At 40.8% G+C, this 23639-nt stretch overlaps 1 protein-coding gene across 2 annotated transcripts; it reads right to left on the bottom strand.

Moving 5' to 3' along the window:
- Positions 1 to 1159: 1159 nt before the first annotated feature.
- Positions 1160 to 23585, bottom strand: GSKIP (GSK3B interacting protein). Of its 2 annotated transcripts, XM_031454274.2 has the most exons (5): positions 23510 to 23585; positions 22835 to 22923; positions 14165 to 14243; positions 6152 to 6410; positions 1160 to 3119 (listed from the first exon to the last, which is right to left on the bottom strand). In XM_031454274.2, exons 4-5 carry the CDS (start codon positions 6407 to 6409, stop codon positions 2958 to 2960), a joined length of 420 nt encoding a protein of 139 aa, XP_031310134.1. In that variant the 5' UTR covers position 6410; positions 14165 to 14243; positions 22835 to 22923; positions 23510 to 23585; the 3' UTR covers positions 1160 to 2957. The 2 variants fall into 2 exon arrangements, with proteins under 2 accessions (XP_031310134.1, XP_031310133.1); XM_031454273.2 differs by lacking the exon at positions 14165 to 14243.
- Between the last annotated feature and the right edge of the window lie 54 nt (positions 23586 to 23639).

Below are 23639 nucleotides of genomic sequence, written 5' to 3'. Positions count from 1 at the left end.
TAGTGTCGTGGTGTAAGAAACCAATAATGCTCAGTACACCAGCAGCTGCTGATTAGCTGTGTGGGATGTGTAATGATTGACTCTGGACCTGGAGGAAAGGTGGGAAGAGTGTCATTATGGGAAATGAGGTGTGCAATCTTTTCGTAATCAAACTGCCTCTTTAAGGATCCTGGGAGCAGACACAACTCAGCACACCTTGGTGCTTTTGCTAGAGAGACACGCTCTTCAGCAGGCTTAAACCCCACTGCCTATTGTGTTTCCTCTCTAATTAGCACATACGAACTAATGTAAAAACATGAAAAGTATAAAGGAAATGAAAATTACCTATCTTACCACCTAGTGATGACTACTATGTTAACATTGTAGGATATTTTGTCTCATTTTCCTTTTGTTACATATAAGATTATTTTTCAAGATAGATTACAGTTTTCTATCCTTTTCCCAAGTAGTACAATTTTACCCCAATTTTTAATGGCTGCATATTCTTCCATCAAAAGGATTTGGCATAACTTTCCCACTTTTTAGAGCTTTTCCAATTTTTCATTAGAGAAAATGAACATTCCTGTATATCTTCTGCTGAATTGCTTCCCTATGCTAGACTGCTAGGACGTCACCAGCACAGAAGTTATAAGCTTTGTGAAGGCAATACTACTAACATTTTCCAGGAAGGTTTCACCAATATAACCTTCAGCAGGATGTAACAGTGCCCTTCACTAAATCTTTATTGATATCATTATATTTAAATAAGAGAAATTATTAAATTATTAGGTAAAATGGCTCAAAATAGCTAAACTTATTTTCCTTTCTTGAATGACTGGTCTGGCTGAATATCTGTCAAGTGGTTACTGGACATCTATATATTTTTTCTGAGTTGACTATATTATTTGCCCATTGTTCTCATTTTTTCCTATTGATTTGTAAGGGTTACTTACTTAGAGGTTCTTTTTCCTTTTTCTTCTGGAAGTGAAATCAAGGCTTAATTTACCTGGTTAAATTCTTTAAAAAATATGTAAAATGAAGGTTTTAATATCTAGTGGAGGTTTTAATATCTGTAGTTTTATTAGTGTCTTTTCTCTGTTACTCTTTCATGGGAACAAAAAAAGCAAACCACTTCACATCAAAATGTAACAATATGGAATTCAAAAATGGAAACGGAAGCTCTCAGAATCAATCATTTATCACAAAACTAACACTTTCGATTTTTAAACATACAATCACTTTTCTTTATACTTAACTCAAAATTAGTAAACAGAATTTTATTTAAACTTTACAAACATCCTTTACATTTAGCCTGAGATTAAGCATGAGAAAGTTCAACCTGAAGTTAGACTTCGTTGCCCAGTTAAGCATTGGAAAATAAAGCTGAGGATGAACATGCATTTCTCAAACATAATTTAAGCATTCCAATGAACTTTGACAACGAAGAGTGACCCAAAATGAAGTTTAATTTGCTCTGGTCTACATGGTCTTCAGAGACTAAAGGTACCTATTATTTAATGATGATTAAAAAAGTCTTCAAATGACAAATTATGAAGGTGGGTCCAGATGCAGAATCTTAGTTCAACATTTCTATAGCTGCTGCTTCAGACTGGTAAAAAAACAACACCCCAATCCGAATTATTCAACATGTACTTGAAAACATGTAGCAGCATGGTACAGTTTATTTTTATAAATATTAGTACCTGTAATAAAATATAAAATACAGAGTCTCCCTTTTTCAAATATTAAGTCTCTGAATGCTTCATTCATCCTTTGGTTTCAAACCCATACAATGCACTCACATTACATTGCAGATTTAGCACTGAGACAGAACACTGTACATCTGTTGGGAAGGAGGGGTGCTGTGGGAATACCAAAGCCCTACGTTATAGAAAGTAAATGTTGAAGCAAAAATACTTTCTGAATATATACTGTACATTATGTAAACAAACATTCATAATAAGAATCAACACAGGCCAAAATATTGTTTTCTAGGAAATCAGAATCTTCTTTCTTTTAAATCACACGCACTGAAGATGCTTTTTGTTAGGAAAAGAATGGAGCCTGTTCCTGCATTTGCTTATGTGCTTAAATGTCTTGGAAACAAGTAATTATTACATTCATTTGCTAACAGCTTGTCCTCTTAGCTGGCTGGCTGTTGCAAACTAGGAATAGGGTACTGTCTCAGTACCTGTTTTTCATGTAATACTAGCTAAGTAATATATAATTAATTCATTTTTATCAGTTCATATTCATAATATAAATAGATTAAATGAAGAAGTAGATTTCAAAATTTGTGCAGGGGAAACTAGTTGATAATTTGTTTCCAATAAGGCTGGTAGCAAAATAATTACTACAAAGTCAGTAAACCCCTGATTTAGCAAGCTGAATCAAAGTTTGAAGTTAGGTCATTTTCATTCTTAAATCACTGTGCAAATCTAGAATTTCCTATGTAAGAGAGAGTGCTGGCAGCATCGAAGTCCTATAATAAGAGAATACAATACTGATTAGGTTTTTGAAATGCAGAGATGCTATAGGAAGAAATTTGCATGTCCTAATAAAGGTGGCACAGCAGTGGCCTCAGGATTTCCTTAATGAATCAGAAACTAAGAAAGATAATTCATTAGTCATTAACGTTCACAACCAAAAGCCTAAATTTGAAACATGATAAAGACACAAAATCAAAAATGCACTTTCTGGCCTCTTGCTCCCTCACCTTCAGAAATGGCCTGCACTCTGCCTATGGAGTGTGTGTCTACTTTTACTTTAAACTGAACACCGCCCCCTACCCCACGCCTCGAGGCCTCTTGAGATGACCTATACTTGGTCTATGGAGTGTGCATCTCTCAGAATAAATCTACTTTTACTCAAAAAAAAAAAAAAAAGCATTTTCTACTATGACCATATGCAAGAATTTCAAGCTTTGTGTCAACATTCTGTTCCAGTGACACCCCCTCCCCTAACAGGAAGAAACTTAGTCATGACTGCCCATCCCTTTTCAAAGCTTCTAGTCTTTGAAGGAGTGCATTTCCAAATGCTTCCCGGTAGGCAGGGCTGAGCGTATCCAGCAAGGAGTAGACCGTTTCATGGTAGGGAGTCTGTAAATGATCATCCACCTGGTCAAAAGCATAACCTACTACCTACGAGAGAAATGCAACAGTGAATTAAATATCATCGTGGTACAGAAGTCATTCTGTAATGACATTATGTATTTCTCAATTAGTAGTTAAAATACACATTTTTAATACAACCTGTGATATTTAAGCGATTTATAACACACAGGAACACCAGCAGCCAAATGCTCTCTTTGTAATTTTTTTCTCAAAATTTAAATGGTTTGATTTACCTACTCCTGATCTTGAAAGGAATGTAAAAATAGAGAAAGAATTTAAAAAGCTATACAAAAACAATATTTCATTTTCACTGTCTAAAACATGCTTCTATTTAATTCCACATATACCGAGGGTCTTTTTATAAAGGCACTAGAATAATGTATGATTAGTCCATATTTTTATCATTATTTATGTGATTTGGACTCTTTATAAAGAATTCTACAAACTGTTTACAGTTTTCATTCTGCGTTATAATTAGTTACCTGAAATGCCACTCTCACATTACTAACACATTACTTACCTGCTCAACTCCGTGAGATAAAAGGGAAAGTTATTGTGTGTGTGTGTTTCTTTAAACACAGCTAAAGCTTTTCTCTCCAACAAGATTTTAAGATCTACTTCATGGTTCACCAGCATATTGTAGGGCAAAATCAACTTAGCTTTTGCTGACTTCACTAAAGCTTATGAATTCCCCAAATAAACCCTAAATTTTTATACCATCGATTCAAGATGGAAGATGCATGTTCATGTTGGAAACAGAAGCAGCATTGTTGTTTTTAATGAAAAGCAGAGGCGGACACCTGAGGGAGATGAGTTGCACCCTTTCAGAGCCGTGCTGCCGCAGCGCCTTCTGCAACACACTATGATTTTGCTTGCTCCCCTCTTAGACTGCTCTTCCTACAGGACAGGGATCACGTCTTTTTCACGTGGTTTGATTTCTAATTCCTGACACAGGATAGCTGCCCAGTAAATGTTAACTGAATCAGACTGAAAAAACTGAAAGTATCTGAGTTCCTACGTGCCGGGTTTTATAACGATCCAGCCCTTTCTGCAGACTTATTCACACAATCATCCCCCGATTCCTTTGCATTTTTTTTTAAATCTCCAGGTTATAGATAAAGAAGCAGGTATGCAGGTTGACTGACTCACCCAAGATCGCTCAAATTCACATATAAGACTTCTGACTCTCACCAGAATCTTTCTTACCTCACCAGAATTAAACAGTGTAAAACAGAATTAATTCACCTGGGGTCATTTATCTCTACTTTCCATTTGTCTATTTCCATTTAAGATCTACTTCTCAAAACGATAAGCTTTTAGTACAAATTAAGGGATTTAGGCAGGGGAACACAAAGATTAGTTCATTCAGGGACTGCTCCGAAAGCTAAACTGCCATGGTGAGGGCACTGAGAGCAGTGAGGATGCTGGCCTTGCAATCTGCTTCAGCGTAAGCGAGCCTCCCGCAAGGGCCACGTGATTCACATACATCTTAGGCCAACCGAATCCAGTGGAATAAAGAGACGTTCCTGCGCTTGTGTAACCTATCATCTGCTATATTTACTTGCTTAAACCAGGTGCCCTACTTTATGATGCTGTGCAACTTTCTGGGGAACTACTCTTAACAGATACAGAAAAGTCAGAGATCTTTGACCAAGAGAGAAGATTAATTAGCAAAACAGACATTAGTAAAGTTAAAGTAGACTTTTTTTTAATTGAAGTATAGTGGATTTATTTACAATGTTGTGTTAGTTGCTGGTGTACAGCAAAGTGATTCTGTTATACATATATATATTCTTTTCCATTATGGTTTATTACAAGAGATTGAATATAGTCCCCTGTGCTACACACGAGGACCTTGTTGTTTATTTTATGTATAGTAGTTTGTATCCGCTAATCCAAAACTCCTAATTTATCCCTCCCCCCTTTCCCGCCATAAGTTTGTTTTCTATGTCCGTGAGTCTGTTTCTGTTTTGTAGACACGTTCATTTGTGTCATATTTTAGATTCCACATATAAGGGATATCATATGATATTTGTAAAGAAGACATTTCTAATGTCTATTCCTTTGTTCAGTAGGTCAAAAATTTCCATAATATGTAGTAATTTTTTTTTTTTTTAGTGAAAAGTTGCTCTTGGGTAGTGCTTTCTACTATTCTAAATGCAGGATTCTGGTTTAAATGATGTAGGGAGGTCGAGGTCACTCTGCCTAGAAAAGCTTACATGTAACAAAGGACACTCCTGGAAATCTGGAGGTGGAGCCTTCTGCTGTGACTTAATTCTGTTCTAACATCTAGTGAACAGTGGAGTCAAGTACGTTGTTTTAGTAGAAGAGACATTAGTAAGAGGTGGAAATAGATTCTCTCAACACAGTGACTGTAAAACTCAACCAATGCAGAGAATGCATCATTCTGGTAGACACATTTAGCTATTCATAAGAATTAAATTAATTTGGGGTGTGATGATTACAAGAAAGTACTCTGCAAATCAAATCTGTTTTCTTGTTTTCAAAAAATTCAATTTTCCCATGTTGACTGAAAGACTTTAGAATAAAAAATTCCTAGGGAAAAAAGCTTCCTTAAAAAAATCATGGAGGCTCCTGAGTATCGAATTCTCATCCAACACTCTTTCCTACTCACCAACTCCTGATCCCCCTCTTTTTTTAATTTTATTTTTTATTGAAGTGTAGTTGATTTACAATGTTAGTTTTAGGTGTACAGCAAACTGATTGAGTTTTATATATATATATGTGTGTGTGTATATATATATATATATATATACACACACATATACACATTCATATATTTATTTCAGATTATTTTCCATTATATGTTATTATATTATTTCCATTATATATTATATGTTATTAATAAATTGAATATAGTTCCCTGTGCTATTCAGTAGGTCTTTGTTATCTCTATTTTACATATAATGTGTGTCTGTTAATCCCAAACACCTAATTTATCCCTCATTCACCCTTTCCCCCCAACCCTGACCCTTTTTGATAAGGAGGTAAAGATGTGATTTTTTTTTCTTTTTTCTCGAGAGAGAAAAGTGACTTACCTTGAGCCCTGCTTCGGTGAGCTCCAGGCAGTATCGGTTCCTCTCTCTCGTTTCCACGTTGATGTAGGCCACATCATCTGCACAGCGCAGGGTTTTGGAGACGAACATGTTGTTCACAGCAAAGAGAACGTCGCTGACGACTGCTTCGGCTTCCAGCCGCATGTCTTTCACATCGGTCCCTTCAAAGCCATTGAGCTCTGCACCTTCTTCAACTCTGGACATGCTGCTTAGCTCCATGGGATTACAGTCTGTTTCCATTCTGCAAAAAAGCAGATATAAAACTGACTTACTGGAAGACATGCCACGCATTAATGTTTGATTAAAAGAGGCCCTGCCTTACAATTGCTGCTTATTAGAATACATTAACTAGCTAACAACTTTTAGGGAAAATACTGCCTACAGCCATTTTCAGTAGTTTTGCATAGCAAAATTAGACCCACAGATTTTCAAAAAAAGTATCTCTGTTCTCCACTTCTCCCCAAGAGGTTAATTCCCATATTGATAAGAATCCAGGATATTATTTTCAGCTATTTCAAATACCACCACTTAGGCAAAAGTTCTAGTACATACCTCTTTTTAAATGCATTATTGTTCTAGGATAGATATTTAGAACTGGAATTGCTGAGTCAGAGTACATGCTTGTTTTATCTTTCAGTAGGTACTGCTGATTCACCCTTCAGAAAAAGGCTGGACTGACTGATGTTCCAGCAACAGAATATGAGGGACCGCACTCTCCTTCACCACGCCCTTTCCAGTCCTTTCTGATATTTGTCAATTTAAGAGGCAAAGAATAGTGTCTCATTGTTTGAATATGCATTTCCTTGATTAAACATCTTTCTGGGTATTTATAGGATATTTTTAGTTCCAAGATCATACAGCTGTTTAAAAAAACAGAAATGGAAGTGAACTGAGGGTGTCTGAAATCAGAGTTCAGATCTCTACCTACCGGAGTACACTCTCAATAGTTCCTTCTATGACTTCTGGATTTGGGGTTTTGCTTAAGAAGCAACCTTCCCCATTCCGTGATTACATTTTAAAACCTCTCTAACTTGTGTTTAAAATTCTGATTCTCTATCCCTGTATTTAACTGTTTGATACAACTGGAATTTACTTTGTGTAGCTTTATTTTCCAAATGGATAGCCTGTTATTCCAACAGCACTCACTGAATGACTCATCTTTTCACTACTATTTGAACTGGCCCATATATCGTAACTTGAAAAATGTCATTTCTCAGGCTAACTTGACCCAGTATCACTGCCACTTTGCTATGTAGTTCTTGCTTCTCTTCTGTGACTGGTGGAGCAATGAAGCATTGTAAAAACTTGAAGTGTATGAATGAGAAAAGTTAATAAATATGGAATGTAAAAACAGCTTTTCAGAATCAGATATTATGCTTTTTTTTAACCTTTAGGCTTTAAAAGTCAATTAAGATTTCATTTATCTGATATGGATTAAGCCTCCACTGTTCTAAATATAGGACAACTCTTCAACTCATGAACATTTATTTATACTGTTTGTCTATTACCTTACAAGTTCCAACTCTTTTTCTAAAGTGACTAACTTGTGCTCTATTTGTGTGATGTTTAAAATCCTCTAAATTAGTGGTTCTCAATCTCAGCCACAAACCCCATCTCAGAGAAACTGAATCAAAACCTCTGGGAGATTTTTTTGGGTATTTTTTCAGAGTTTCTGGGTGATTCTACCGTATAGCCACTGCTCTCAATTATTAGCAAAAATCTTAAGGAGCCAGAGTACCTATAGCTACGAGTCATTTGCACATTATAAAAACCAAAAGCATTTGCTAAAGGCAATTTATATAACTATGTAAAGCTATCTCAAAAAACTGCAAATGTGCAAATATAGTCCTCCAATCCTGTTTCAGCTAATGATATGTTTTAAGGGTCTTTTAGCTTGTCTCCCACAGCATTTTACAGGATTAGTCGCTCACTACTAACAAGTTAATTATAAATTTACCAATTATTGCTGGAGGAATTTGTCAGATAACTGAAATCTAACATTGACTTACTATATGCAAAAGTGAAACATTTCATTTTCTAAAAATTTCCACCTTGTCTAGAAATAATCATTATACTCCTTAATATTAAACTTGGGTTTACGTATAAGAAATGAGCCAATTTAATTTTTTTCCAGTCAATTTTGAAGATTTTGAAATGTTGCTGTCCACTATAAATCACTTAACATCCTGAGTACCAATCTTTATTTTGCTCACCTCAATTACAGATGTCATAAATAATAATAATTACATGAAAAAGATGTTTATATGTTTAAAAAAAGAGTCTAATTCATTGCAATTAAGACCTTAGTGACAGAGAAAGATGAAGAAGCTAATACTAGAATGGAAGAAGTATTACTCTGCAGCAGTTTACTGTCAGTAAAGTAGTTCATCAAACTGTTGCAGAGTAATTAGCAGCAAGGGGCAAACAAGAGAAAGACACCTTTCCTAAGACTGAATTTTCAGAAGATTTTTTCCTGAAATGTCTTTGAATGATGCATAAAGTAGTAAACACATTCAGAACTTTTGATGATACATGTAAATGAAAATATTTTTATTATTGAAGTATTACACAAGTTAGCAACATTTTAAGCTTTATTATTTTCAGGTATTATTCCAATGATCTTATTTTGGTTGTAACTGTTCTTGATTATTTATCAATATCCTTTTCCTTTCCTAATAGCACCCAGATTTTCCAAGGGGAATCATACCTCATCCTTTTCTATGCAGAAAGTAACCAAGCTATGTGAGACTGACCCCAACCCCAATTAAAGACTGTCTTAAACTAATCAATACACAGAGTTCTTCCTAGTCACTTCAACCCAGCATAGTCTGCAGCACACGCCCCAGTTGTTCCTGGTCGCCATCCCAAGAGGAGGGAAACCCAAGGATGATGCTGACAATGGGAAAAGAACAGAACCAAGAGATTCACAGAGAAATGGCACCAGAGCCCTGACGGTGCCCAGCCTCTGCACTTTTCAGTTATTGCGGCCAATAAATCCCTATTGTTTTACTGAAAGCATCCTAACTGATTGAGGAGTCTACCTCAAATGAAAAGCATTCATTGATCTATCTAGCCAACAGCTTTAGGAAAGAGGTTTAAAAAGTGGAACCTTGATGATATTTTTGTGCTAGAAAGTACCTAATAAAAGCTTTGCAGACAGTACCATTACGTGTCTGTATTAGTTTCCTATTGCTGCTGTAACAAATTATCACAAACTTAGTGGCTTAAAACAACACAAACTTATTTTCTTATTTCTTACAATTCTGGAGGTGAGAAATCTAAAATCAAGGTGTCAGCAGGGTGGCACTCCTTTTGGAGCCTTCAGGGGAGAATCTATTTCCTTGCGTTCTAGAAGTCACCTGCATTCCTTGTCTCATGGTCCCTTCCTCCACCTTCAAAGCACATCACTCCAACCTCCGGTTCTGCGGTTACACCTCCTTTTTCTGACTCTTGGCACCTGCACCCCTTTTATAATGACCCCTGTGATTACACTGGGTCCACGTGAACAACCCCAGATAATTTTTCCATCCAGGTCCTTAACCTGAAAAACCTGCAAAGTTCCTCTTGTCACATAAATTAATACATTCAGTATCCAGGGATTAGGACGTGGACGTCCTGTTGGGGGGCTGGTCATTATTCTGCCTGCCAGTGTCCATATCCTATCAGCAGGGAAAGGAGTATAAAGTAATCAAAGAAACTTCGTTTCCTGACCTTCCTCTTAAAAAGTCATAATTTACTTTTTTTTTCTTTCATAATTTACCTTTAAAAGGAGGCCCAGTGTACTTATCAAGCTCACTGCCTTCTTTGGAAAGATTCCTTAATCACTGGTTTCACGATTTGTATTCTTAACCCCAGCACCATGATCACAGCAAAACATACAGGGGATGGGTGTTTCGATTAAAGGCACTGTTTCGAGGCTGGCAAGGGGTTTTATGAATTGTTCTGAATCAAGAGCTCTGTCCAACTACCCGATTCTGGATGGTGACTGGCTGATCCAATCAGATCCTCTCTTGAGTAGTACGAACACAGAGCCAAAAAACTGAAGTCAGTTTGTGATGACAGGAGCGACAGAAACAGAGCAGGAACAACTGGGCAGCACTATTAATGGGTCGCTAGAGAAGTGGTTTCTACATTTTTGATTATGCATCCCAGTAACTAAAAATACTTTGAGCACATATCTCATATGTGCATTTACTGACATATACTATCACAATGAACATTCCAAAACACATAAATATGAATTTAAAGAGAAGGTAAAAGACGAAATATAAATTTATTTTCTTCTTCTTAATGGATTATCTTGTGTACCTGACTGTGGAGGCCTGCACCACTGGGGATGAGAAAATACATACCCATGTTACTGAAGGGACAACTACTAGAATTACTACTGAAACATCAGAGGTGCTGTCAGGTTATCAGAATGCTTGACTCATTAATGTGAATCTTGCTAAAATCTTGCCCTGGTTCCCCTTTCTGTAGGCAAGACAACTTACCATCATAAAAGAAATTCTAGACCAGCAGAACTTTGTGCCTTGATGGAAATGTTCTTTATCTATGCCGTTCAGTACAGTAGCTACTAGTCACGTGTAGCTGTGAAGAGCTTGAAGTTTGGCTAGAGTGACTGTGGAACTGAATTTCAAATATTATATAATTTTCATTCATTTAAATTTAAATAGCTAGTGCCTACTGTATCAGCACAGGTCTAGACCTTTCTGAGTTATTTTATTGTTAAAAAAAGAGTCAATAGATGTAAAACTACTAAGTAAAGCTTATTTTATATATGAGTAGCAGGATTTGGCAATATATATGTCAAAATCTAGTTTGAATCTTAGCAATTCTATGGAGGGAAATTAACCATCATTGTTTCGAATGGTTAAAACGAATGAATAATTTCTATTCTTCAACCATGTCAATTTAGACTCTAAGTTTATAAAGCCAGCTTTTTTCCAAGCATTAGAGTATTAATTAAAGTTGTCTACAGCCTAATTTGGGAGGCAAGACAGGCACATGAAATATGTACACAAATATTAATGCTATGCACACATTTCATAATTATAACATAAGAAATGTATAATTAGAGAAAAAAATGATATGTCTTGGTCCTACTACAAACTACCACTAAACTTGTATAAACTTGGGCTGGCCATGTAACTTCATTGGGTTCATGGTTTTCTTACTTATAGAATAAAGGGGGAATGAACAGGAAATTCTTTACTGTTCTTGAGATCTGACATTCTGTGATTTACAACATAATTGTTAGTTTTGATGGGGTGTGACTCGTGACTTGTGGAACAGGTCAGTCAAAACTGGGCTTGAGTGAGCACAGACGAAATTTATGGATAAGCAGAAAGCATTAAAGAATTGTGAAGGATTCTTCAGAGGGAACAATAAATAAACAAGCTACAGGGTGTAGTAGGAATTGTAAAGAGATTAGCCTAGCTAGTCTAATACAAGAAAAATGTTAAGGGAGTGACACATAGGAATGGCCCAATTTGACAGGGTGCTAATACCTAAACAACAGAATTTGATTAAATCTCCTGAGAATGGGAAGAAAGAGCAATGTCTTTATAGTTAAAGTGGGTTATCTTGTACATAGCATATAGTTTGGTCCTGCTGTTTCATCCAATCTGATAATCTCTACCTTTTAATTAGTGCTTAATTAGTCCATTTACATTTAATATGATTACTAAGAGATTATTGATATGATTACTGTAATTGACTGATGTAGTTACTATCTTGCTGTTTTCTGTTTGTCCCATCTGTACTTTTATTTCCTTTTCCTTATTTTTCTGCCTACTTTTGGACTGACCACTTTTTAGGATTCTACTTTACATTCTTTGGTGGCTTATTAACTCTCTGTTGTATGTTTTTGGTGATTGCTTTAAAGTTTATAGTATACATCTTTAATTTATCACAGTCTAGTTTATACCATTTCATGTATAAGAACCTTACAAGAGTATATTATATAGTCTTTGTGCTATTTTTGTCATACATTTGACTTCTAAATATGTTAGAAACTTCACAATACATGCTCTTTCTGCTTTAAACAGCCAGTTACTTTTCAAAGAGATTTAGGTAGTAAGAAAAGAAGCATTTTATATTTAACCATATAGTTACTATTGCCCAGGCTTCTCATTTCTTTGTGTTGATCTACATGTGCGTCTATAATCTATAATCTTCCTTCTGCCTAATGGCTTTCCTTATACATTTCCTGTAGTGTAGGCTGCTGAATTCTTTCAGTTTATTTATGTCTGAACAAGTCTTCCTATCGCTAATATTTTTAAAAGATATTTCTGCCTGCTAGAGAATCCTAGGCTGACTGTCCTCACCCCCACCCTTTCAGGACTTTAAAGATGTTTCTTTACTATTGGCTTGCTTGCATTGTTTCCCATGAGAAATCTGATGTCATTATTATCTTTGTTCCCCTTGGTGTAGTTTTCACATTTCTTTTGCTTGAGGCTCATTAAGCCTCTTGTATTTGTGGGTTCATAAAAGCAAATTTGGAAAAATTTTGTCATTATTTCTTCGAACATTTATCTGTCTCTCCTCTCTTTGGGGACTCCAGTTTCATGAATATTAGTCCAAGTGAAGTTGTCCTACGCCTTTGTTCATTTTTCAGTCTCTTTTCTCTTTGTGTTTTACTTGACTTTGAATAGTTTTTATTGCTATGTCTCCAAGTTCTTTTCCAATCTTTTCTTTAGGGTATCTAATCTCTTCTACTTGGATTCTTGTTTAGAAAACATATTTTTTCATATTTCTACTTAATTTGCTCAGTCTTCTAATTTTTTAAATACATGGAATAATTATAATAAATGTTTCAATGTCCCTGTCTACTCATTTCATTGTGTTATTTCTGGGTTGGTTTCAATTGATAGTTTTTTTTCTAATCATTATGGGTTGTATACCGCTGCTTTGCATGCCTGGTAATTTTTCATTGGATGCCAGACTATGTGAATTTTACCTTGTCTGGTGCTGGATATTTATATATTGCTATAAATATTATTGATCATTGCTCTAGGATGTAGTTATCTGGAAAAAGCTTGATCTTTTGGGGTCTTGCTTTTAGACTTTTTAAGGCAGTATCAAAACTGATTCAATCTCTGGTTAATTTTTCCCCACTATGGAGGGAGGCAAAACCTTTCTGAGTACTCTACTGGATGGCCTATGAATTATGAGGTCTTCTATTCTGGGAGATAGGAACAGAAACTGGTTCTGTTTGAGCTCTGAAAATTCCTCTAATCCTTTTGGGTAATTCTTTCCTCAGCCCTGGCTAGTTCCTCATACCTGTATGTTGATCAGTATTCAGCTGCAGACTGGAGGGGGATCCTCTGTATGTATCCACAGCTCTCACTCGCTGTGAAGTTCTGTACCTTCTACTCGGTCCTAGCAGCCCAAGCTTCCTGAACTCCTTGCTCCAAACCCTCAATTCAGGGAGACCACTGGGCTTTACGTGGGTTTCTCCTTCTGAAGCCATGTCTAGAAATTTTCTCCAGAGAATAGTTTGCACCTTGCCTCTCAGGGATCACTGTCCTGCACTGCCTAGGGTCCAGAGTCTTAAAACTATTGTTACATATATTTTTTGCCCACTTTCTTGTTGTTTCAGGTGGAAGGGGAAATCTGGTCCCTGTTACTCTGTCTTAGCCAGAAGTAGAAATCCCATTAGCCAGTTTTGAGTTAACTCTGCAATCTTATTTTATCAGTTTTTCTTCCACTGATTTTTTTGGTCTCTCCTACACTACTTGGAATCAACTTTACCATCTTGATGGTTCTTTAATTCATGAGTTTAATCCATTTTTGACACACGCCTACTATATATTTGTGTAAGACCCAAGTTTTTTAACTTAAAAAAAATTGTACTTTGACACTACTTTCAGACCTTTTAATTCTTCCAAACTCAGCTCAGACACACAGGATTCTGTATCTGATCTCAAGATAAAGTTAATCACTGAATTCCTTAGAATTCCTGCTGCGACACTTCTGTACTTGTCATCATACCTCACGGCAAGTGGAGGTCTGTGATGTCAGTATCATCAGCACGGTGACTGGCACACAGTGGGTCTTCACTGAGTATTTTCTGAATGAACAAACCAAAGGAAAAACGCTAACTTTTTGCTTCTCAAGCTGTACTACTTCGCTGTGACGTGGGGCATACAAAGCCACAGGGTAAACACGGCAGACACTCCTGGAAAATACACATCACTGTTACAGCAACAGTATCATGGGGGGTGATGCAAAATTGCCTAGAATTTTAAAGCAAATGGCAGCCTCCAGCTGTGTCCTCTTTAGGTTATGCCTCCCCACCCGGAGGGTTTCCTGTGCCTCTGAGAGGAATATATGAGTGAAAAGTAAGTAAGAGGACTGCTTTAGCCCAAGGAATTGACTCAAAAAACTGGAAATTCCAGGCACTGGGTTTGGGTGTATAAAGTTAACAGGCAGAGGTTGAAGCTATGGGAGGGTGGAATGTTAGTACTGGGCTGGACCTTCTCTAAGTCTTTACAGCTCGTCCCACTTCAGTTATAACAATGCTCTTTATTAAAAGTTAAGGTTGGGGGGAGGGTGGTAGCTCAGTGGTAGAATGCATGCTTAGCATGCATGAGGTCCTGGGTTCAATACCCAGTACTGCCACTTAAAAAGTAAATAAATACATAAATAAACCTAATTACCTCTTTCCACCAAAAGAAAAAAAAAAGTTAAGGTAATCATCGATAGCTCTTGCTTCTGTCGGTATAATTTTGGCCTGTGTTAGTGTTTTTAGAGGACTCATGCAACTGGTTATCAAGATACTGTTGATAAAAAAAGATACTGATTACTTTTATTCCTTCTTAGTGTTTTTATATTCCTAGGAATAGACATTTTACAAGGATTGCAAATAGAGACAACCCAAGGGGAATTTCGCCTGAGAGTTCGCATGGTGAAAACAGTTATACAGGGGCACCCCCGTCATGAACCTCTGGTTCTGCCACAGGCTACTCAAATAGTTAATATCAGACAATATCCGGTGCCCAGAGGCCACGATGAGATAAGACGGACTATCTTAAACTTGAGGAAGCCGGTATTATTTGGCCGTTGCATAGCCCATATAACTCTCTAGTGTGGCCAGTGAGGAAGCTAGACGGCTCCTGGAGGATGACAGTGGACTATCAAGAACTGAACCAAGTCACCCTCCCCACCCCATGCACGCGGCTGTGCCAAATGTAACAGATTTGATGGGCCGGCTGTCCCATGAACTGGGTACTTGCCACTACGTGGCTGACCTGGCCAATGCATTCTTCTCTGTAGACGTAGCCCGAGAGCCAAGAACAGCTTGCGTTTACCTGGGAAGGTAGACAACGGACGTTTGCTGTGTTACCGCAGGGATACCTACACAGCCCCACACTGTGCCATGCATGGCCTGGTGGCCCAGGACGTGGCCACATGGCACAAACTGGCTACTGTTCGTTTGTTCCATTATATAGATGACATAATGCTAACCTCTGATTCTCTTTCAGATTTGGAAACCAGTGCCTCAACTCTGCAAGAAGCTCTGCTGGGCTGGGGGAGCGCCGTGAACGAGGACAAAGTGCAAGGACCTGGATATTCTGTCAGATTCTTGGGTGTCGTCTGGTCGGGTAAGACAAAGTGCTGCCTGAGGCGGTGAGAGACAAGATCCAGGCATATTCTCGTCCGGAGACGGTTAAACAGTTACAGACTTACTTGGGCCTTCTGGGATATTGGCGGGTGTTTATCCCTCATCTGGTCCAAATAGCTGAGCCCCTCTACAAACTGATTAAGAAGGGAGAAGTCTGGGATTGGACAGATGAAGCCGAACATGCATTTGTAGAAAATAAGAGGGTGATGGCCCGAGTGCAGGCGCTGCGCACTATAGATCCAGACCTCCCTTTCTGGCTAACAGTCCATGCGGATAATGATGGATATGGTTGGGGATTATGGCAAAAGCATGGGCAATGGAAGGTGCCTTAGGGTTCTGGTCTCAGCTGTGGAAAGGGGCTGAATATCATTATTCTTTAATTGAGAAACAATTGTCAGCAACTTACGTATCTTTGACAGCCACTGAGCCCCTGACAGGGAAGGAGGAGGTACAGGTACAAACCACATACCCCACTGCAGGACGCATACATACGTGGGCAAAGCAACCCTGATCAGGGACTGCACACACACTGACCCTAACTAAATGGGGTGCTTACTTAGGACAACAGTCCCACTACGCCACTAGACCCTTGGCTGCAGAGCTGCAGCAGGTGTTAGGGCCTGTGAGATTTGTTGTGCCTGCTTTACAGATGCTCCCGCATCAGGGGGTGGATTCCACACTTATTCCCTTTCACGAGGGAAAGGGGCCACCCCCGGGAGATGCTTGGTTATGGATGGTTCTTGCAAGGGCAGTCTGCCCACTTGGGTTGCAATGCCATTGCACCCTGCCACTGAAGCCTTCTGGTATGAGACAGGAGAAGGCCAGTCCAGCCAATGGGCTGAGTTACAGGTGGTGTGGACGGCGTTAATGTATGAACCCAGCCCCTTACAGATTTGCATGGACAGTTGGGCTGTACACTGAGGCCTCATGTTATGGCTGCCCCAGTGGGCCATGCAGAACTGGATGATTGGGCACCAACCTCTATGGGGATAGTCTATGTGGAAACAATTGTGGGACAAAGGCCTAGGAGGTCAGTACACTATTTACCATGTGCCAGGGCACTGCCCAGCCTTGGCACTGGGCAATGATGCCGCTGACGCACTAGCCCAACTTTGCCCTGTACAGGCCATGGCTCTGGGACCCCATATAGGTCCGTGGCTCCATAAGAAACTTGGTCATGTAGGCCTGCACATGATGAGACAGGTAGCGGAGCGGTGGGGCTGGCAGTTGAGCCAAGGTTGAAGCCAAGAATGCCGTACGGCAATGCCCATGGAGTGCTAAGTGCCATTCGCACCGGCAGCGATGGCCCAGCAGGCAGGGATGATTGCACAGGGGATCCAGCCGTTGCAGGTATGGCAAGCAGACTGCACAGGCCCATTTCCTACCAGTGCGGGTTTGCGGTACCTGCTGGCGGCAATAGACACCGATACGGGCCTGGGTTTCGCTCATCTGGTGCTCCGAGCTACGCAGGACTCTACCATTACAGCACTGGAACTTTTACGGGCCTTTTACGGGATTCCCTTGGAAACACAAAGTGATAGAGGGACCCGATTTACTGCCCAACAGACCCAGGAATGGGCCGAGGAAAATGATATTAAATGGACATTGCATGTGCCTTATCGCCCCCAAGCAGCAGGAATGATTGAGCAATACAATGGCCTACTAAAGGATAAATCAAGGGCTCTCAGACCACAAGCATGAGGCTGGAACACTGCACTGCCGCAGGCAGTACGTCTTTTAAACGAACAACCTCGCCATACAGGTATGAGCCCACTTTAGATAAGTTATTGCGAGGGAGCTCTTGGAGGCTCAGGGTTGGGCCCATGAATGACGCCTCCGATATACCAATAGTAGGGCGTGCGTTAATATTACGTGCTCCCAGGGTTTTGAACTCGGGACAACAGAACACATGGACATGGAAGGACCAGGTTCAGGCTGAAGGCCCCTGGCTGGCCCTTTTAGAACCACGGGGCGACGGGCCAAAGAAGCCCTGCAGGTGACCCCACGGTGTGGGGGAGTGGCCTTTTGATGTACGGATCACCCTAGGAGAAATGGGGGTGTCCCTACTCAAAGAAGCAGAAGCCCCGTGACTCTGGGCAATTCCACTGATAGCCCCCGAAGCACTTCCAGAGTGTAACCAACCCAGTGCGGGCGGATTGGTGTGGTACCAGCGCCCAGGGCGAACAGCCCTTCCTGCCACTATACTCTCACAGGACAGTAAAGTAGCCTGCATCCTCCTGGAAGGGAGAGACTTGCCAATTACGGTGTCCACCTCTGCTTTATCCTTCTGCCCAGGGTAACGACGAATACTGTCTTCTCCGGGGCGCACACATTTGCGGAAGTCCACAACATCTCTCATTGTTGGGTCTGTACTGAACTTCCCATAGAAGCAGGAGATGGACTGCCATGGCAACTATAACCCGCGTCCGAAACTAATTGGAGCGCAATGACCGAATGGAACGCCAACAGGGCAGCAGGATTGCCCTGGGACTTGCGGCGGCAGACTATCGAAGATATGCTCCGTTGTGAGCAGGTCAATGCACCCCACTAAGTGGAGGACAGTATGGAATGGGTGAGGATGGATGAATAGTATTCTTGTAAAATTAACAAGTCTAAGCCCCTTCTGTATCGAGCAGCAGTTTGAAAGTGATGCTCCAAATCACACAGTAGGGTGGCTCCCTAAAGAGCTATGTGCCAACATCACTCACAATTAAATGCCTCTACGTGGTGGGATGGACAGCATTTGATTGGCACAAAACCCACCGATTTCCTGTCTCCAGGGTACCTGTGGGTATGTGGCGCTGATGGATGGTCTCATCTCCCCGCTAAATGGACAGGGCGCTGTACTTGGGGTAAAGCTTACTTGCCCGAACGTATCCAGCCCACCTTAATGGAGCACCCTGTGAACTGGGATCTGCTGCACACCCAGCTGGCACCATGAAAAGCATGCAGCTTGGTGGTTTTATCCCCTGGCCCTGTTCCTGCCAGGTGCTGAGACCATCAGTGTAGAACTGCAGGTAGAAGCTTTAGCTCAGGCCATATCAGCTACATTAAATGTAACTAAAAAAGCCATCAAGGAATTTTTAGATGAAACCACCCAAATGCGAAAGGTGGTTTTACAAAACAGGACGGCACTGGATATTCTCACCGCAAGCCCAGGCGGCACATGCGCTGTGTTACGTACTGAACGCCGTATCTATATACCAGGTCGCCAGAAGGAAGTAGCTGAGGCACTACAAGAAATAGATCAACAACTAGATCATGTAGATCGTGTAATTTAAGATCCCCTTAAGGAGTGGTGGGCATCCTTAACGTCCTCCTGGAGATGGGGGCCAACTGTCCTGGCCATTGCAGCTGCCTGTCTAGTGATAGGATGCTGTTCCCTATATTGTTGTTGTGGTCTTCGGGCACAGTGCTCTGCTCTGCGGACCAGGGTCCCCATGACCTAGGGGGTGGAATGTCGGCGGTCTTAAGTGAGTAGGCCGTGGGACCCAGGGCAAAGTTCACAATAACTTGCATGTGTATGAGGTAAGAAGTAAATATATGCATGCGTTAGTAGCATGAGGAAGCATTATGAACAACACGCATGCGTGAGCGTAATGAAAGGACCAGTGCGTGCACCTGAGCGTGCGTGCCACCTGCTTGTACTGCAATAAAGTGCTGTTTTGCTCCATGTTGGTTCCTCGTGCATTTTTCCAGTTGCGTAGCTCACCTCCTTGGATCCCTCTCCAGCCTCCCGTGGCTGACAGGTACATTCTAACCAACATAAAACAAGTCAATATCTAAAGAGATGAAACAGGAAACCTCTTCGCTTTTCATTTAAACTCTAAACTGGCTCTCTACCAGCCTCTGAGCAGCATTCTGTTGCCAGCTCCTTCAAAAACTGGAACACCTTAAGGGTACTTTTAGTTATTCTGGTAGATTGTGTTACCTTGCATAAAGTTTCTAAATGATTCCTTGGAACACAGATAAATTATTTAAGAACTAGCTCTTACTTCATCTGTTGGTATAATTTTTGGGCTGTGTTAGTTTTTGGAGAATTCGTGAAAGTAGTTATCAAGATACTGATCACTAAGTTCTTTAAGTTCTTTATTCTCTACTTAATTCAGTAGACTTTGTTTCATCACAAACTTACAGGATCAAAGAGCTGGAAAGAGACTGTAGATCCTCCTTGATGACAAAAGAATGGGCATCAAAAGACAGTAATATATTCAGCATGACAAAAGAACAGAGCCAGAATGATTTCAAGAGCAGTACACAGATGTCACATTTTCATTTTGAAAGAAGCTCGATTTTTCAGTTGATATTACAACAGTCAGCTGAGGGCTAGAATGCACTATCTTAATCATGATTATAGTTGACCTTTGAACAACACAGGTTTGAACTGTGCAGGTCCACTTACACGCAGATTTTTTTCAACAGTAAATTCTACAGTACCACACTATCTGTGTTGATTGAATTGGTGGATGTGGAGCTGTGTATGTGGAGGGCTGACTATAAGTTATTCACAGATTTTCAAGTGCAGGAGGGTTTGCGTCCCTGACCCCAGCGTTGTTCAAGGGTCAACTCTACTTTTATTTGCATCATACATCACAGTCTGGAAAATCCTCTCAACATGAGTAAGTGGCCATATGGTGTGGTGGTTAAAGGGCTCTTTTGAACAGACTGATTGGACTAGAATATCAGCTCTGTCACATACTCCACGACTTGGGGCAAGATATCTTAATCCCTACGAGTCACACACTTGCCCTCTCTAAAATGAAGCCAGCAACAGCATCTCCCTTAAAGGGATTTGGAAAGAACTAAGTGAGTGAATATGTGGAAAGCGCTTAGCATGGTGCCGGGCACACAATAAGCTTGGAACATATTATCAGTTAATTATTACCTATTAAAAACAAAGTACTTAAAGTATTTTTAAAGAAGAAAGACTACCCTTTGACCTAAGCCCTTTGACTCCAAGGTTGGCTCTTTTTACAGTGTGTAGACCAGCTGTGGCTGCCACCTTGTACCATTCTGAGAGCCCAGCTTAGGAGCACTGCTATCTTATTCCTGTTAGCTCAGGTACAAGGCCTACAGGCCAATGTCTCAGCTTTTCTTTTATTTCACGTGGATTTCTTTCAAGGATGATTATTTTGACATGACCCACTCAGCCTCTGGTATTCTAACCTGTCATTTCAAATCCCTTTACTGAACTTTTAAAAAGTTGACAATGTTTGGTTGATAATTACCTTCGTCTTCCTCACGTAAAATTAATGCTAGCTGTTAACATTTTATCACAGTACTTTGCCTCTCATAAAACACAAAACACTGTGATTTAGGATGAGTTTGTACCCCGTTTGAGCCAGAGATACAATAACAACAGGCCCTACACCTTAACAATTTATGATGAATTTCTTCCAGAAAGCACAAAACGTACAAGGCAACACACTTTGAAGGGAGCATGTCTGTTTTTATAAGAACCATCCCATTTTTATTTTCCTTTTCTGATATGTGAAATTCCACACATTCTATGGACAGCCTGAATGTAATTCTACATTCCAAAAGAAGTCATTTATTTAACATTTAAACTTGAGGTCAATTGTACCCATTTGTCAAAAGTCTGGTTCAAACCTCTCAAGGTCTAGTCTAATTCCCTGCCACATTACAGCCCACATTTTCATACCACTTTGTTTATATTCCTTTTATGGCAAGTATTATAATTATTATTCACAAACATGCCTTATCATCTTCAAAATCTATCCAGAATCCAACTGCTTCTTCCCATCTTCATTGCCATCACTCTAGTTCAAGCCACTGTCATCTTCCGCCTGAATTATTGTAGTATCTTTCTAACTGGTCCTGCCTTTTCACCTTTGGTCCTCCCACCTCCACACAAATCTATTCTCAACACAGCAGTTAGCATGATCCTGTAAGAACTCTAGCCAGATTATGTCACTCCATTCCTCAAACCCATTCAGCCACTGAGTAAAAAGCCGAAGCCCTTATACTGGCCCTATAGGAACCCGCCCCAGCTCCCATCCCTGCCAATCCCCCAGCTTCCATTCCTCTTTTCCTTCACCGTCTCCTGATGTTCTTGAACTCACCAAGCATGCTCTTGCCAGAGGGCCTTGCACTCTGTTGTTCCCCCTGCCTGGAAAACTCTTCCAGATGCTCACTTGCCTTGCTCTCCTGCCTTCTCTAAGTCTCTGTTAAAATGTCACCTTACGAAACAAGAGAGGCCTTTCCTTTACCCTATGTAGAAAAGTGACAAACCTCTTCCCCTCTCTATTCCCTTTATACTGCTTTTTTTTTTTTCTACAGCATTTATCACCACATGGTACATGATACATTTGCTTATTGTTTGTTTCTCCTCCCTTCAAAAAAATAAGCACTCCATGAGGGCAAGGACTTAATCCGTTCACTGTTGTATACCCAGTATCAACAATCCCTGTCCCGGAGCAGGCAGTCAATACGTACTTATTGAATATTGAATAAAGGAATGGCCCTTTCACTACAGAACATACGCTCCTTGAATTTCTCTTCACCTTTTTATCATCACCCATTGTGGAGGACTTCATTTAATGGACCCTTCAGAAATATTTTTAAACGAATGAAGAGAAAGGGAACTGAAGTTACTGAGAATGCTTGGCACGAGTCTACAAAGGATGAGGAGGGGTACCAACAATCCCAGGATCTACATACACTGGAAAGCACACTATTCTAAAATGAAAAGGTGGTCGTGCAAAGGGGAACCAGAGCTTTCTCCACCTGCCAACATTTCCATGCTGTGTTAATATTTCTAAGGCATTCGTTAAAGTTATCAACATGTAAGTAAAACCTCCTTAAAACGGTCGTTTTAATTTATTATTCTTAGTTAAACTTTACGCATCTGGACTCTTTTAGGTTCGTTCCCTACTGATATCGTTAGGTTTCCTAACAATCTTCGGAAATAAGATGTTCCAATACGCTTCCTGTTGACACAGACTCAGAGTGAGCAGTGGCCGGTTCAGTGTGGCTCGGCTAATAAGCGCCTGGGGCAGGACTCTAACACAGGATACCTGGCTTCCGGGTCACGGAACTCCCGCACGCAGGCCTTCTCCGGGATTACCAAGTCAAGGGTTGGCTCCGCCCTCGCAGCAGTTGCCTCCTAAAAGGTAGAAATACGATTGCGCACACTCCCAGAATAGCACAAGTACTTGCCCAGGTTTCCGCGGGGTCGGAAGGCTTTGGCATCAATCAGAGAAAGCAGTTCGGCCCACAAATGCCTTGAAAACTCGTTTCCTGGCCGCTGGCGCAGCACACCCAGGATGAATGAATCGCTCTGTAAACTGCAAGCCGCTAGACAAACAGTAGCGAAATGAAGCTTTGGAAAACAATACCTAAATGAGGCGGGCGACGAATAACTTGCTGACAATGGGCACCAGTCAATACTGGGACTGGGGACGGGACTAGGGGGGCTGGGGGAAGGGGTGCTCGAGAGGGGCTGCAGCTCTCCCGGAGGAGCTGCCAGCGGTCCAAGCGCCCGTCTCCGAGGTCTGGGTCTAAGGTGACCCGGACGGCCCAGGCCGGACCCGCCCCGAGACCCCTCTCAGCCCGGGCACCGGGCCCCTTCTGCCGTCGCCCCTCACGGCCCGGCCCGTTGCATCGCGTCCCGCTCCGAGGGCCCCTGGACAGCCCCCGAATCCCTCTCGGCAACCGGCCAGCCGCCAGCCGCGGGCCCCGATGCTGCTCACCTGCGCGCGATCCTGGTTCTCCTCTTCCGCGCCCCTGAGGCGTCTGGAACCGACCTGCGGCACCGCCCCCTCTTCTCCCCGCCCTCGCCCCGCCCTTTCGAAGCCGGAACTGCTTCTTCCGGGCCCTTTT

Source organism: Camelus dromedarius, chromosome 5 (assembly GCF_036321535.1).
Source record: "Camelus dromedarius isolate mCamDro1 chromosome 5, mCamDro1.pat, whole genome shotgun sequence".
NCBI lineage: Eukaryota > Metazoa > Chordata > Mammalia > Artiodactyla > Camelidae > Camelus > Camelus dromedarius.
Note: the sequence above shows the minus strand (reverse complement) of the source record. Positions and strands in the feature narration are given on the sequence as shown.

Excerpts from the sequence above, each read along its gene's own strand:
- GSKIP (XM_031454274.2), bottom strand. The coding sequence starts at position 6,409 with ATGGAAACAGACTGTAATCCCATGGAGCTAAGCAGCATGTCCAGAGTT. Across the intron at positions 3,120-6,151 it reads TCACCGAAGCAGGGCTCAAG|GTAGTAGGTTATGCTTTTGA; the intron begins GTAAGTCACTTT and ends TTTCTCTCGTAG.